Below are 17,220 nucleotides of genomic sequence, written 5' to 3' on the forward strand. Positions count from 1 at the left end.
CAGCTAGATCCCTGGACCCAATGGCCAGCCACGCTAGCTGAGTCATTGCACTTAATGTTAAATGAGAAACTCTGTCTCAAAAATGACTGATAAATACACCCCAAATTCACCTTTGACCTTTGCATGTACATGCATCTACACACATGAACACACACACAAAAAAAAAACAACTAAAGACTGAAAGATGAAAAAGAGAGAAAAAAGGGTAATATATAGTAAAACAGTCAATGACTTGAAATATTAAAAAGTCCAATGGTATGGCCATAAGATTAGGAAGGCCAATAAATAAAGAATACATATATATATATTAGATCTAAAAATGCCAAAGAACTGAGTCAGAGTTGTTGAGTGTATAATCTGCAGGGATTCTAAGGTCATCAAGATTATAAACTACTGTTGCCACCATGGGAATCAGTGTGCAGTTTCTTTATACAGTTAAAAAACAACTATACTTATACTATTACATCACTCCTGGGAAGGTTGCCAAATGACATATATGACATGAGAGTAGAAGGTAGACTATTTGGGGGAAGGAAAATAGGAAGCAGACTAATGAGAACAAGAGGAACAGGAGAAGTTAATGGGGGTGTAGACTGCAAAGTACATGATATACTGTAATATTCATACACATGTACACACTTCAGTAAGCAAATATACCTGTAAAGGTAATGGGTGTTTTTTTTTTTTTTTTTGCGGGGCTTATTACGTACGTGGGAACATATTCCATTTAACATTTATATTTATTTTTATCATTTTAATTGTACCAAATGTATATAATACAGCGTGACAATTAACATATGTATATAACATACACTGATCACATTATACTAGTTACAATTTCCATCTCCTTAAATATTTTGTGATACTTACATTGTTTAAAATAGCAAGGTTTAATTAATTTCACAATGGCTAAAATCTTGTGATGGATGATGCAAAATCATAAAATTTTGAAATAATAACTAATGTATTTGGACTTAAACTAAAAATTCAATTGAGCCATATGACAGTCTCTAAAAAAAAACTGTAATTATATCACTTTCACCTTTCCCTTTCCTTCCTCAACCCTTCCCATTCATTCTGTCTTGCTCCTCTCAAAACCATGGGCATATTTTCTTTAGTAGTTACATATTTGTATGTCATATACATATGTATCTATATATGCCTAAGTATATTAATACAATCTGCTCAATCCATTTATCCCTGAAGAAGAGTATTTTTCCTGCTCTCACTATTCCTTAGTTGCTTGTAGTTCTTTGTGAAAGGTTGGAGACCCATGAAATTTCCCCTTTCCATATCACGAAGTCTATTGGGATTGTACTTGTTCAAGTCTTGTTTAGGTAGCCGTGTTGGTGATATTTCATGGGTATAGCTTCCTTATCATTTCTAGCAGAGATAATTTCACTGCAGATTTCCTGTTCCACTGGTTCTACAACCTTCACCATACCCCACCTTTCTTCCACAATGTTCTCTGAGCCTTAGGTTCTTAATTGGAAGCAAATCTAGGTTACCAAAAAAGAAAATAATATTCTACTACAGGACTGTTATGACTTGACTTCTCAGTATTTCTGATAATGATTCCTCTGAATGAAAATGCATTATGGGGTGCTAAAAATGATATATTAGTTTATTTTCAAGTGATGGGAGAAGAAGTATAATAAAGTTAAAGTATGTGTAAATTATCTATTAGAGAAAGAAAGCTTGTGCCTTAATTCAGAATAACTAAATGGGGCCCTGGATTCAGTAATATGGCTAAGGTATGAAACTATATAACTTGGAGAAATTTCTTTTCTTCATATTGTTGGCTTTGGTTGTCCCAAAACCACAAATCATTGGAAATGTATGCATGGGAAAGACTTTCTTCTCTCAAAAATCTCTGTTGTCTACACATTTTTGCTAGAAGACACACTGTGTATTCCAAAAATGGTCAACTTGTTTTGACAAAAGATAAGTAATTAAATAGAGTTCTAGAACATTCTAAAATAAAAAAAAACAAATAATTTCATTTATCATTGCATTTTACCATCTCTGCCTGGTATATATTATTACTATTCTATTAAATAAATACTAAGACATTACAAATTTTTTTCATATTTAAAATTCTTGAGCTTTTATACTTAATGTATATTCCAAGCACACTTAAAAATTTATTACAAAAACTTCATGTTATGAAATATTTATGCTATGGAGTTTTAAGAATTCTCAACCCCTTATATGGAACTCCTTATTAGTTTAAAAAAAACAAAGGTAAGAAAAATTTTCTTTATGCACAATGAATGGTAATTTCCTGTGGTTTCAGAAAGACTTAGTTATATCATGGTTAAAAGTAAATATGTTATGAAATAATGGTTAATTATGATCATCTGTGCCACAGATGGTTTCTCTCTGCCACTTGAGCCTACACCAAGTCTGTCCCCTATGGCAACAAGAAATAAAAATGGGGAAAGTGTGTGCAGTACAAGAACCCTAAGATTAATCATGAGAGATAAATTGTTATCTCTATGGCAATAACAATATGGAGGTGTTGTATTTAATGAATAACGGTAAGAAAGAAAATGGAACTGAAATAGAATTATGGGAAACAAAAGCAGAATAGTCCTTCAGAAATGTAAAGACAATCTGTAGAACAGAAAATCTCCACTCTGGTTTATAAACCACAAAATCTGCCTGTTTTCTTTTATTTCCATTTGGATAATGGCTTTTCTATCAACTGAAATGCCAAAGGTCAAATTCTCCCTTTCATTCATGACTTCTAGTGACCCTCCTCTGCACATATTTGTTAAAAAGTCACTATGTGGACACAGTATTTCCATCTGTGTGGTGAATATGAATGGTACTTATTACTATGGGAAACATAGAGAAAATATGCAGCATGCAAAGGGAAAAGATTTTTCCAAATATTATTTGGACATGACCAGCAAAGAAAAAAGAAAATTCATCACATCTAATAATATGGACAAAACTAAAGAGGGAGAGAGTTTTAAGCAGGGTCAAAAAATGTCAACAGCTTGAAAAAAAGTAAAACAAGAACTGTGAGTTTATTATATGATAATCTGCTGTGCAATAATCCTTCTGTACACTGTAAATATGTAATTACTCTCATTGGTTAATAAAAAGCTGACAGGCCAGTAGCCAAGCAGGAAGTATAGGTGGGATAGCCAGACACAGAGGACTCTGGAAGAAAGGAGGGTGGAGTTAGAGGAGTCACCAGCCAGATGGAGAAGGAGTGGGACATACTAAATGGGATAGAGGTAAAAGCCACGAGCTTTGAGACAGCACATAGATTAATAGAAATGGGTTAAGTTGTAAGAGCTAGCTCGTAACAAGTCTGAGCTATTGGCCAAGTATTTACAATTAATATAAGCCTCTAAGTGGTAATTCGGGATGGGAAAACTCTGCCTACAATACTCTTTGGTGATCTTGCTAAAAAGACTTTCATTGGAGTTAAAGCCATACTACAGTGGATAGAAGAGGGATAGGAAAAAAATCAGAAGCAATAGAAGGTCGAAATTTCTGAATAATCTGGAGACACCAGTGACTATCTAGGGTGGGAGGAGGAGGAGAGTTTGAGGAAGGCTTTCAAGGAGCAGGGGTTGTTTATTTGTTTGTTTGGTTTGGTTGGTTTCTTTTCTTTTCCTTTTTTTTTTTTTGGTGAACATTAATTAAACAATAGGAGCTAGTAGTTAAGGCGTAAGGATATATGAAGTGAAGCCCCAAGGTACAAGAGAGGTTGATTAAAATATAAGATAAAGGGTAGAATGACATAGAGAAGAAGGAACACTATACAAATAGGCAAGGATAACAGGATGACAGGGGCAGATGCTAGTGTACCATGTTTGCATATGATAGACAAGTAAACTGGATTTTCTGCCAGATGACCTCTATTTTCCCATTAACATACAATGAAGGATCATCTGTGAAAATCCAAAACATAGGGATGGAGGAGGTAAAGAACAGCTATTTGGGGGAAAGGAGAAAGGAAAACATGGCCACACATGGGAAAACTGCAGCCATAAGTCAAATCCATCCCACTCTCTGTTTTAGTGAATAAATTCTGACTGGAACATAGTGATATTCATTCATTTATTTTATTGCCTATGATTGCTTTTGTGCTACAACAGCAAAGGTGAATGGTTATGATAGAAATTTTATGGCCTACCTACAGAGCCTAAACTATTTACCAAGTAAGTTGACTATGATCTCATTAGGAAAGAATTATGTTCGATTTGGGTCTAGAGATCACATTTCAAATGAGATGAAAATAAAATAGTATGCCAGAGGGGGTGATGATCAATCTGTTGAAGGGACCTTTAGTCATAATTGATAACAGTAATGGAAAGAATTGGAACATTTACTCAGAGAGAAGTCAGTTTTCATTCCTAGAACAGGATAGTTTGGATATTTCAGCCCTACATTTAGTTCTGGCATAAATCAGAAATATTTCCACCTTAATGAGAATGTAATTACTTTCCATAGTTTGCAATTGCTTATTTAAGGTTATTTTCCCTTAACAGGAAATGCATATATATAGGGTTTTGAATGAGAAAAGCTGTCACTGGCTTATATATATGAATATTGGTCCTAGTTGGTGGAACTGTTTGGGAAGGATTAGGAGATGTGGACTTGTGGGAGGAGGTGTGTCACTGGGGGTGCCTTTGAGGTTTCAAAAGACTCACTTTATTCCCAGTGTGGCTCTCTGCATCTTACTTGCGGATTGTGATATGAGCTCTCAGCTGCTGCTCCAGCTGCAATGCCTTCCCTCTGCCTTTATGAACTCTAACCATCAGGAACCCTAAGCCCAATTCAATGCTTTCTTTCATAAGTTGCCTTGGTCATAAAAAAGGTACTAAGATAGAAGTTAGTGCTGGAGTGGTACTGCTGTCATGACAGAACTGACCATAGTGATTCTTGAAGGAACGTGATTGTATTCTGTAAGCAGAGATGAATTGGAAGACAGTAATGCTGACAGTTATACAGACAATGGACACCTGGCTCCAGAGATTTCAGAGGGGAACAATATTTACAACCAGGTTAGAAATCATTTTGGGCTGTTGTGGCAAAGGGTGTAGTTGCTTTCTTCCCTTGTCCCAAGAATTTTCTGAGGCTAAATTTAAAATAAACCAATTTCTTTGGTAGAAGAGATTTCAAGAAACAAGTGGGGCAAAAATAAATACAAAATACAGTTTGAAAAGAAAAAAAAAACAGCACTGGAAAATGTAATGTTGGAGCCAAGGCTTGTACTGAAAGAGCTAAGGAGATTGAGGAGAGGCCTGATCCACAAAAGAAGAAAGGAGGGTTGCCCTCAGGGCAAGACCCCATTCATCTAGGCTTCCAACGTGTGAGGAAAAGCCTCAGTAATTTTCTGCTCCTCAAATACGAAAACAAAGGAAAGCTGCAGCAAATGTAATTCAGTGGGGCCAGGCTGCATCCTAAGCAGGCAGGCAAACTTAGCAGCACCCTCCATTTGATTCTGGTTCGAGAATCATAGAGGATACACAAATAAAAGGGTTGTGAAATCCTTCTTCATGGTTAAGGAGAGTCATTGGGGCCAGACGATGTATGATAGGGCAGTTTGTGAATGAAGCAACTGTAGGAAGTGAAACCTGGTTGTGCTGGAGACCCCATCATGCTGAACATGCTAAAGATATGGGATATCTGCCAAGAAGAGCTGTACGTGGGCATTTGAATTATCCTGAGAGTAAGATTTATCTTGAAGGCAGCAAAGTTCAAAGAACACAGCCATATAACCCTTCAACAATGGATGTGGAGCTACAGCATTAGGAGCTTACCCTGCTAGGTTTTGGTCTGGGATTGGTTCAATATTTTCTCACTATGCCTGATTCTTCCCTTTTAGGATGTATATTCTATGACATTGTATGTTAGAATTATGCATTTTTTAATCTTATAGGGGGTTACAATTAAGACATTGCCTTGAGTCTCAGAAGGAACTATGGACTTTTAAACAGTGTTTAGACTGAAAAACTATAGGGAATTTTGATATTGGACTAAACACATTTCACATTGTGATATAGCCATGAGCCTATGGGCACTAGGGAATAGAATGTGGTAATTTGACTACAAATGGCCTCTATAAGCTTATGTTTGAATACTTGGTCTCCCAGGAGTGGGACTATTTGGGAAGGATTAGGAGGTGTGGCCTTGTTGGAGGATGTGTGTCACTAGGGGTAAGCTTTGAGATTTCAAAAGACTCATGTCATTCCCAATGTGTCTCTGCTTCCTGCTTTTAGAGTAAAATGTAAGCTCACAGCTGCTACTCTAGGCACCTGTCACCATGCCTTCACCCCACCATCATAGACTCTAAGCCTCTGGAACCATAAGCCTAACTAAACTCTTCCTTTTATAAGTTGCTTCTGGGTCACAGTATCTTATCACAGCAATAGAAACACTAACTAAAGCAATATTGTCTTCTCAAGTATGTTCATTATTCTATTTCCTTTCCATATCTGTATATTATATCGAGGAGGAGTCATTTCACATATTAAAAGCCTACTTTTGCATTTGGCCCTGTTGATCTAAAAGAAGTCACTTGAAATGAAATTATGCTATAGTACTACACAAACCTAAAGAGAATTCCATTACTTTTCCTATAATACTAGCACTGTATTGATAGAGTAATGGATTTTGAAGCTTCCAATGAATTCAAAGTTTTAGTTTATCAAATAGAGTAAAACCCCTGTATGTCATAAGAAATAAGATGGACAAAATGCTGACAAATGCCCAGCGTTTGAGGTGCCTACTGATAAATGAGCCTTTGTGGGCTTGTTCTTCTCCCACATCTCTTTCCCATCTTGGCCACTTAAAACCAAGGTGACTGCGTGATTTTTACAATGTCTGTCAAGTCTTTTTACACATTTGAGTTTGAATGAAATTCAGTTAACAAGACAGCACAAAAGTGAATACAGATTGTTTAATTTGCAGTTTGAAGAATGGATTTTGATAGTTGGTAATCACCTCCTTCTTAAGGCTGGTAGGCAGTTGGATAAGCAGGTTTTTTTTCCCATTTTTGAAAGCCTAAAGATTTTCTACATTGATTGACTGAATGACTGTGTGAGGGGTTGGAGGACTAAATTAAGACAATCATGGTTGATATTAAGTACCTTTTACCACAAAGCGATTTCATCAGCCCAATTTCTCCATTTTAAACATCCTGTCCCTGTCTTAAAATGCCAGAATTCAAAATAAATATTAAAAATGTTAATGATTGTTTATAACCTGAAAGTAGATCTATTGATAGGAATAAAATCCTAATTGTAATACTATGCCATTTAAAAATTATATTTAAATGTAAAATATTTGCTTAACAAAGTACATTTGGCCCCAAGTTATTCACTAAACTGTAGCCTATATTATGTATCAATATACCTGAACAAAGTTATAGATCTGATTGTCCTCATTTTTGTTAGAATAAACACCAGAGAGAATTTGTGTGTAGGAAGAGGTTAAGTTATGCTTGACAAAAAAAATTGTATTAGTAGTATAATACAATATGATATAATATATTCATATTCATATATAATATAACATGAATGAGTAGAGAGGACCTCCATATCTCTACACACAAAATTATGATAAAGAGATGAAATGTAATTATCCTGATTGGGAAATATTTTATAAATGTACTAAAATAGCACACTCTGCACCAGAAATATGACTGTTAATCAAAAATTTTCAAAAGTGTTTAAAAGGATGGAAATGTTTATTTCCCTGATTTGATCATCATATACTGTATGCAAATATTGAATTATCACACTTTACCCATAAATTTTTAATACAAAATTAAAAGTTGAAACAGATGGAAATTGTACTAACTGAACAGATTAGCAAGGACTACTGAGGAGCACTTTTCAAACCAGTTTTTGTGTCCTGGAATTGATCTAAAAGAGAGATCTCATTAATTTCTTCAGGAATAAATGGGGACAGATATGGTTATGTAGTTACTAACAGCTTTGTTTCCCACAGCTGCAAAGCCTGACTCCCTACTTAATGGTACATACTATTCCAATAGCATTGTATGTAAAACTTTCAGGTATATTATTGATTTTATGTTGACCATGCTGGTTTTCAACAATTAATTAGAAAAAGCTATCATTTTCACCAGAAAATAATTTGCCGTTCCAACTGATATATTTCCATCCAAACCAAAATCTATATCAAAAGAACATATGTCATACATTTTCTTTCATGTCAGATGAAAACTAGATGCATGAAAACATGCACACAAAGACTCACCGAGGTGTACAAGTATCCCTCGCTGTTCATTGCCAAATACAGCTTGGTTTGAACTCCTTGAATAGCCACCACCCGAAGACCAACAGGGATGAGGTTGAACAGAGCTGAAATTTCAAAGAATGCGAAACGTTACAATTCCAGTTTCATAGCTTTCCAACGTACTCAACATTGCCTGGCTTCCTAAAAGCAGTGTAGACTAAGTGAGTCTAGAAATACACAAATACAGCCTTGTTCTACTTTCTAGTGTGTTTGAGCACTGATTTTATTTGCTTAACAGGATCTATAACAACATATTCTCAAAGACTCCTGGGAAAACGGAAAACTTCGGTTGAAACATCCTGATTTTTAGAGCAGTGGAGGTGGGGAATATTTACATTTGGGGGGCGGCAAAGTATCAGGAATCACTCTGCATACCAAAATATCATCCTTCTCAAATTAAGTTCTTAACCTGCTCCTCTAGACAGTTTGTGAAAATTTCATAAGCACTGTTAGATGGAACTACTAGTTAAGGAGAAATTCCTACACTCTCCTGAGACACACTACTCCAAGATTTTCATTTAAATTATCTGTATTATATCCAATGCAAAAACCTCTAAATAAATCTGGGCCTTGCAAAAAAAAGTTATTTTGTATTCCTATATTCCAAGAGTAGTATTTCATAAAGAACTGGCATTTTGCAAGATGATAGAGTTGAGCAGGCTCTTGGCATTTAGTCTCAAAGATAATAGATATAGGAATAAAAATAAGGTATGGAAGAAACGTGCTACTTGTTATTTTAATGTTTTCTGCAAAATCGTTGCAAGTGGGCTAATGAGGTCTTCATCTTTCCATCTGAAGGTCTTACTGCATGAAACTTACACCCAAGCACTCTCACAAGCATCCACCACTCACTAGAGACAACCAGTGGGTGTTCTCCCACTGCCAGCTGTCTCCGCCCTCCCACACCACGAACAAAAATAAAACAGTACATTTTTAAAACGTAGTGTTTGCCACACACATCTTTTGAAAATAGCCTGTGCACCTTTCTCCTGAAAGTCATAGACCAATGTTGATGATTTTTTCTCTGTTTCATAAGTTTGTTGGGGATGATAAACTGGTCTGTTACTTTTATGAACAAGAATTTAAAGGTATCACTCCCGTGTATAAGAATTTTTTTGTAGGATCACTTAACTTTGAGCACTCTGTTGCACTAGATAGGATAATATGGGCAAAAATATTAATAAGGAACAAAATATTCCTTGTGAAGCCTACAATACATCTTTCCCTTAAAATTTGGGTGCTATCAAAGAGGAGCTAGGACATATTGTACAGTTCAAAATACAAGTGTTCCTACCACATGCCACTGATGGCACTTCATTGAATACTCACCATATAAAAAGCTGTGCCCTTCTGTTACGTGAAGTAAAGAAAACTAATTGCAAGCCAGGATCTTGTGCTATAATTGACAATGTAATGTACAGGAAATAAACCCAATATCTTTGAGTACATCATGTATAAGTCATGTTTCTTTCTGTTGATGATACTCTGCTTACAGCAGGTACTTAAAACACATTTGTAGACTGATACCAAACTGTATCATGGGAACATGATCATGTATTTGGGGGATATAATACATGACAATCATATTATATAAATCCTCATAGTTCAAAAATCTGAGAACTACAATAAACTAAACAAAAAGCTCTATGTGGGTTTGTTTAAAGTCAATATCATCATGTGCCTGAAACCTAATTGGGTTAAAGTAACAGATAACAGAGAAAGATGTTAAATGAAACTGAAAAGTATTTCTAGAATCTTATTTTATAAAACATTATTTTGAACCTTTTTAGTTGTATGAATGTAGCTTTTAATGTCAGAGATGAGCATAGAGGGAGGTAGAGAGTGAAGATAATGATAACAATTTGATTTTTGTGTTGGTTTTCACTGATCTCAGATTTCTGTTTTAATGAGAAATGAAATGCTTAAATTTCAAACAGTAGAGAATTAAAGGAGAAAGAGAAGCAAAGAACATTAATTCATATTACCTATTCCTGAATAGTGGCATTGAGTTTGTAGGAGGACATTAATTATGTAATCTAAGTATTTATGAAGCTAGATACACAGACACAAATAGACACACACACACACACACACACACACACACACACACACGTATGCCAAAAGTGAAGAGAGTAGAAAAATGTGTAGTAGTTGATCATACATACCACATACCAGTCCAATCTTTTCTTTAGATATTCAGGATGAAGTACAAACAGAGTTGTCTTTGAATTTTTCCAAAAAGGCAATCTTCCCAGATAAAAATGCAAAAAGCTGTACTAGAAAAATGCTTAGGCAGAATCACTGTGGTCTTGCTCTCTTTCCCATTTTCCTGTTTTTTGAGACAGAATCTTACTTTCTCTGGCAGGTCTGACTCTTGCTATGCAGCTCAGACTGATAAGGACCTGTCAGCAATTTTTCTGCCTCAGCCTCCTTAGTATTTGGGTTGGAGGCACGCCCTACCACTCACAGCTTTGCCTTGTCTTCTCTAAACTTGGAGTACTTCTTTATGGACTTAAGATGTAGCAAGAACAATTTAATTTCCAGCTTATTTTAATCAGAGGCTAACCATTCTCAGTTTCTTCAGAATATAAACAATGATAAATGTAATGTAGGGTAATGCCAGTTTCAGGACAGATGGATTTCAGAAGTCCAGAAACATACTAGAATTTTGTTATGAATAATCTCAATAGTAACCAACAACTTCCTCTATAATACACCATTAGGTCATGTGCATTGCATCTGTTATGGCTTGCTACTTTTTGCCAGAAAACTGTACTCACAGTTAATAGAACTATACAACAGTAACAAAAGAAAAAAGATATTATTTTGATCAGGATAAAAAATTTCTCAATAAATGTCTTTCTAAAACACATTCAATTAAACACCTAAAATCTTTTCTTCTCTTTCATCTATATTTTAAGAGATTTGTTTGTGTGTTTGTTTTTGTTTGGTTTGGTTTTTTGAGCCAGGGTTTCTCTGTGGAGCCCTGGCTGTCCAGGACCTCACTCTGTAGACCAGGCTGGCCTCAAACTCACAGAGATTCATCTGCATCTGCCTCCTGAGTGCTGGGATTAATGTGCGCACCACCATGCCTGACCATTTATTTAATTATCTATTTATCTATCTATTTATTTATTTATTTCTTCATTCATTTATTCATTAATTTTGTGGATCTTAAGAGATTTTTAATGAATAACCTCCATGTTGTTTCGTATTTGATCGTTATTGTGCCTATATAAAAACAAACACTTCTAACATAAAAGGATCACTTTTTTAGGGCTATGCTCCCTCCTTGGCATTCAAAGATGAACTCTACACTAAAGCCCTACATCCACAGTGCTTAAACTAAGGCCAATTTCTCTAAGAGACTAATAATTAACAAAGGTATTCTTTTAATGTACTGGAGAATCATGATACAGTGAACTGGCAAAACTATTGCAGGTTTGAAGAAAAAGGGGAATCTATCTCTTTAAAATCCATTCTTTGTACCCAAGGCTGATAATTAAACTGCCTCCATGAAATATCTATCATCTTTGCCTTTTTAGAGAAAAATACATAATTTATGTCTTACTTACCGATATGAAATTTCATTGGATTGGCATTTACCATTATAATAAATTTACATAAGGTAACCTTAAATGCATGGTATCAAACATGGTTTTCTAAATGGACATACATAAAGCATGAAATTATTTGCTTTATCATGTGATCTTATTTACCATATCAAAGTCAAAATAACATAAAATCAATTAAATTGTACTAAATTGAAAAACCATGATGAAAAGAAAAATATAAACACAATACTGGGAATGCATGTTGAGGAAATATTACAATGAGTCACAGTAGAAAAAAGTAAAACTTATATTGTTGTTCCTTTCATTTAAATAATTACTTAAACTTAATATCAAAAAATTGCTTTGCTTTGGGGGGGTATAAATTTGAATGGCCATACTTGCAATTTGATACAGCAGTTTCATCAATAGGCATCGGTGTTTTATGATACCTTATATGGCACAATATCAATGGGGAAGTGAAGTTAGCTCCCTAGGCTTCTGGCTGCTTTTCAACCCAGGGCAGTCAAGCTTGATTTTTCTTCTGGGATACTTTCCATTTGCGTGCTGTATGGCATGGTAATACTTACCTTTGATTGACTTACTGCTATATGTTTTAATCAGACTAGACATGGATTCTTGTTATCTGGCTATGTTCTTTAAAGGTCTCTGAATGTCATTAGCATACAGAAATGGCTCAGTTATAAGGCAACCAAAGGGAGAAACTACGCATTTGTAGGAATGAAGGAGTATAACCTAATATACAATATAAAGATCCATAGTAAGAAATGGAGCTCTGTGTGTGTGTGTGTGTGTGTGTGTGTGTGTGTGTGTGTTGTGTATCTCCTAAAATGAATATGTACAGTGTGATCTTTATGAGTTTGGCATATCACTAAGACACAGCACACTGAATCATCTATTTAAAACAATACTGTTCCTTTTGAGGAAGTGAATAAACACTGGAAACAAATACTTCTCCTCTATTTGAACCTGGATATTTAAAGCATATGAGAACAATCCTGATTGGTAGCTCATCACAAACATCCTTTTAACAATGCTCATTTTCTGGAGACTAGAGAGTAGCACACATTCCTTAATTCTGTCCCCAAACATCAATCTGTATATATAATTTGATGGAATATTTTATTATGGACCACTATGTATTAATTGTGTTACTTGATTGCAGTAAAGTGCTCTGCTTCATTTTGAGTAGCTGTTTTAAATAGAATAGTATGCATGAAGGATTAACTAGGATTCGTTATAAAACTTTAATATCATCACTGCAACACAGCATTTGGTAGAACACTGGAGAGCCATTCAATATACATTCATCCTAGAAAGCAAAAGATGTTTCTTTAAGGGTAATTGAAGGTAACTTTCTTTTGAGGTAATATTTCAACCCCCAGTCAAGGAACCATTCTTTAAAGGTGTAAAATTCTTTAATCCTTAACACTGGGACACTTATCTATGGTTTTACTGTCTACAGTAATGCAGTTCCAAAAGAACGTACCACAGAGAACTCCTTAGCAGCCAGACCTACTTTCCTCAGCTGTTTTCTCAGCCAACAATGGGAATATTTCTAGGAACTAACAAATCTGAGAGAAATGAATCCAAATTTTGGAAAACACAGAATGAATTATGAGAACCAAAAACTTTAGTCCTCAGAAACAAACAAGTAAGTCTGCAGGTAATTGTAAATTGCAAGAAGACAATTATTAATATTGAAAAAAGGGGGCACTATTGGTGTTTTTGTTTTAATTACTCCAAATAAATATTTGTAGACAAAGGTTATGTAACAGACACCTTCAGATCACTAAGCTTTAAGAATTAGAAGTAAAACTCCCTTTTGAAGCATTTCCTTCTTGCTTCCCCATTAATGCCCCCAGTTTAGTCTACAGAAGTCCCCTTGCAGACCCATGTAGGTAACTCAGTGTCAAATATCGATTAGTCTCATAGTTATTGGTATATGGGGCAGGGGCAAAAGCTTGTAACAATGAATTATCACGGTGTGAAACCACTCCTGCCTCTTGGGATGAGACTCATTTTTAAGAGTGGAGATAGCATGCTATTTCAGGATCATTGTGTGGGTGAGAAATTTTTCTGGGGGAAAAAGTAATAAAATCCAAAGGACAGCCATAAATCTATCTAGATTACCATGGAGATGACATTTGGATCAACCTTCAGATGGTGTCAACATTATTTGCTCTACTTTATATTTTAGAGGTTTCCGTATTCAACTTCCTGTAGGTGAGCCCGTGTAAACAGGGTTATGTCACATGACCATATTTTGCATTCACCTAAGGATTTGGCAAGGTTTGTTTGAATTAAAAATAAATAGAAAGAACCCAAAGTCAATAACATGAAGTCACTTACTATAAGTGCTGTCCTCGTCTTTGGTACCATCAATGGTTCCATCTGCCTGCAGTTGCAAGTGGTAGCCCTGTCGGCTGTATAGTTTGGTAACTATACCCTTAAGCTGAGGCTCTGCAAAGAGAACAATGGTTTGGGTCAATTGAAGAGACTCGGGATTCAAAAATTCTAATTTCATCTACAACTTTTAGTGGGGAGAAAATCAAACTACATTTTCAAAGAGTCCTCTGGAAGAAAGAAAAGAAGCAAAGAAATGAGAAGTTTCTGAATAAGCCTTAGAGTATCCAAAGAAACATTTGATTTCTATTTCCAAATACTGGTAATGCACTGAAGCTTTTGACAAAGCCCACTATTTGTTAGAGCTGGTCCTTTGGCTTCATCGCACTCCACCTCATTAAACATTCTGAATGGGTTGGCAAATGGCAGAGTCTATCTTCTTAATAATGTGTTACTTTTCATGTGGAAGAAAAATAAATACAAAAAGAATTTAGAGTTGCTTACCAACCAGGTGCCAAAACCCACCAGCAAAGATTTCCTTAAGAATCAACACAATTTATATAAATAATCGCCACCACTCTAAGAAGGTGATGTGTCTAACCTAGAATTTCATCAAAGGACCTGCATCTAGAAAACTGAGGCTTCTGTTCAAGACAATGAAAGGGGAGGGGGGCAGGGAGAAAAAACAGCCATTGCCATCCCTGTCAGATTGCTTTTTTCTTATGGGATATGGACGCGAAAAGAACAATTTCTATTGATAAGGAGGAAGGAAAATTAAATCGTACTTATTTTCAAATTTGATATCAAAAACATGATTACCCAAAACATAGGTTCTTGATTAAAATGATCTTCAATTATGAATCACCATAGATTAGTCAAGCACTTAATTTATTTATAACAGCCATGATATCTAAAATCTGCTTTTATTGAATACATACACCTGCATTAAAATAATATTTATTGGAGTCACATAATCACACATTGTAACTGCTTACGTCTTTCTAAAACAAGCCTAATACACAGCTAATGCATTACAAACTTTGTACAAACCAAAGATGTATGCCTGCTTTCCATTCCAGGGTGTGTAGAACACACAGAGAAATAACTGATCTATGAGTAAGTCTGGTTTGCTGTAATACTTGTCAAGTAAAAGGCAAGAAAATGGTGCGAACGTTTCATTTGGTTAAGAATGCTCCCCCTGAAGGTCTACCTTGACGCAACCTGACCACCTAAGGCTTTCTGAATTTCTCCTGTTGTGGGAATGTCCTGCCACTCTTAGCACTGAAATCGTTCAAAAGGACCCACAACCTAAAAATGATTTCAGTCCTTTCTTTCCTCTTGCATTTATTGTCAAGTAATCAGTTTTAGTAGTCTGACCAGATTACTAAGATCTTTGACGCAAGGTTCTAGAAATATTTCTTCCCTCACCCCATCCCCCAGCACAGGTTTCAAAGCTGCCCCACAAGTCAAGTCTGTCCCGAAAGGAAATGGAATGCCTAAACAGTGGAAAGCTCATATCCCCTGGGAGTGATGTGTGGAGGGGAAGGGTCTGGCAGGCAGAGATGAAAGCAAGACAGGGATTCCCTGGGTTTTCCAGGAAGGGTGGGCAATGGTGTCAGCCCTTGTAATTTCTCTTGCAATTTCCATACCACACGACAGCTTGTCTGAGTTACGCCTTCCCTGAGCCCACGGGCAGGCACACTCATACACATATGTGACATGTCTGAAGCTGAGGGCGCACCTCCAGGGCAAGCTATGTTCCTGGGCTCTGTGCCTGTCCCAGGGCAGTTGCAATGCAGCAAGCCTGTTAACTGTTACGGAGGCAAAAAAGCAATCTCCTTCCCACGCACGCACACCAGCTAGGGGGCCTCATCTGCACAAGCTGGGCTCCAAACTCACCTACGCTTCCATGCCACCCCCAACACCCTCCACAGTCATAAAGTAAGAGAGGGGTAAAGAGAAAGGCGAAAGCCCCTTCCGACCTGGTCTCCTTCTGCGCCTCTTCTTGGAGCCAAAGAGTTTGACCCGGGAAAAGACATTTAACTTGTTTTTGTCGCAGCTGGTCTTGCCTTTGCTGGGGCTGCTGACACACTTGCAGGCATTGGATTTCTCGCGCTCGCGGGCTTGTCTCTTTTGCCGGATGAGCGAGCTGGCGATAGCCGCCGCCATGGCCACGACGCCCACCACCACCACTTCTTTGGGGGCCCCTCTCTGCCTTCGCCTCCTCTTGCTCCTCCGCTGCTGTGCTGCCACCGGCTCGCGCCTTCGCCTCCTGGGTCTCCTTAGCCTGCACTTGCTTGGCCCGGGCTTCTGGGCACTCGGGCTTCAGTCGAGGAGGGGGCTCAGCATGCCGTCCGAGCTCCTCTGACGGTGGTCCGGCTCCCGCGCGGGCTCTGGCTGCTTTGGTCCGAACCGACGCCACAGCCCCGGGCCGGGATCGCAGGCGAGACTGGCAGGAGGCAGAGAGCTGCGCTTGTGACTGCGTGCGCTCGGCCCCTGAGCCCCGAGGACACTGTGCAAGTCCGAGGCGTTCGGGTCGGAGTTTCGCGGCACCCCCCGCCCTGTGCCGCGTGGAGGGGGCTGGAGGAGGGAGGCGGGCGGAGGGAGAGCGCGCGGGCGGGAGAGAGGCCGCGGGCGCGGGCGGCCGGCGCGAGGAGGGAGGAGGCAGCGCACAGGGGAGCGCGCCCTCGCCCTGGCCCCTCCGGCTCTTCCACTAGTCCTTGCAACTTCTCGGCCTAAGGATCGGCAAAAGTTGGCCCGTGCCAGCTTTTCCGCAGGGATCAAACAGGTAATGGCCTGGCATCGTCGCTGTGGATTGCTGCTCTGGGCGCGGCACAGTCGCAGCACAGGAATTCAGTCGCTGCAGGCACCCTCCAGAAGAGCGCGACAGCCTGGCGGCGGCCCCCTCCCTGCCTCGGCGGCCCCTCCCTCCGGGAACTCAGCTACTGGCTCCCGCCCGCCTGACGCCCCCAACCGCCCCACCCCCCCAGGTGCAGAGTCCCGGTTCCTGCTAACA

At 37.9% G+C, this 17,220-nt stretch overlaps 1 protein-coding gene across 1 annotated transcript in view; it reads right to left on the reverse strand.

Moving 5' to 3' along the window:
• Fgf13 (fibroblast growth factor 13) overlaps positions 1 to 16,740 on the reverse strand; it is a 79,623-nt gene extending 62,883 nt beyond the window's left edge. Inside the window, exons 1-3 of the mRNA XM_059250782.1 lie at positions 16,187 to 16,740; positions 14,211 to 14,321; positions 8,248 to 8,351 (exon numbers count right to left, since the gene is read on the reverse strand). Coding sequence (XP_059106765.1) covers positions 8,248 to 8,351; positions 14,211 to 14,321; positions 16,187 to 16,373 — 402 coding nt within the window. The 5' untranslated portion in view covers positions 16,374 to 16,740. The remainder of the gene's footprint in view (positions 1 to 8,247; positions 8,352 to 14,210; positions 14,322 to 16,186) is intronic.
• Positions 16,741 to 17,220: the final 480 nt, after the last annotated feature.

The sequence above is a fragment of the Peromyscus eremicus genome, chromosome X (genome assembly GCF_949786415.1).
Source record: "Peromyscus eremicus chromosome X, PerEre_H2_v1, whole genome shotgun sequence".
NCBI classification, from domain to species: domain Eukaryota; kingdom Metazoa; phylum Chordata; class Mammalia; order Rodentia; family Cricetidae; genus Peromyscus; species Peromyscus eremicus.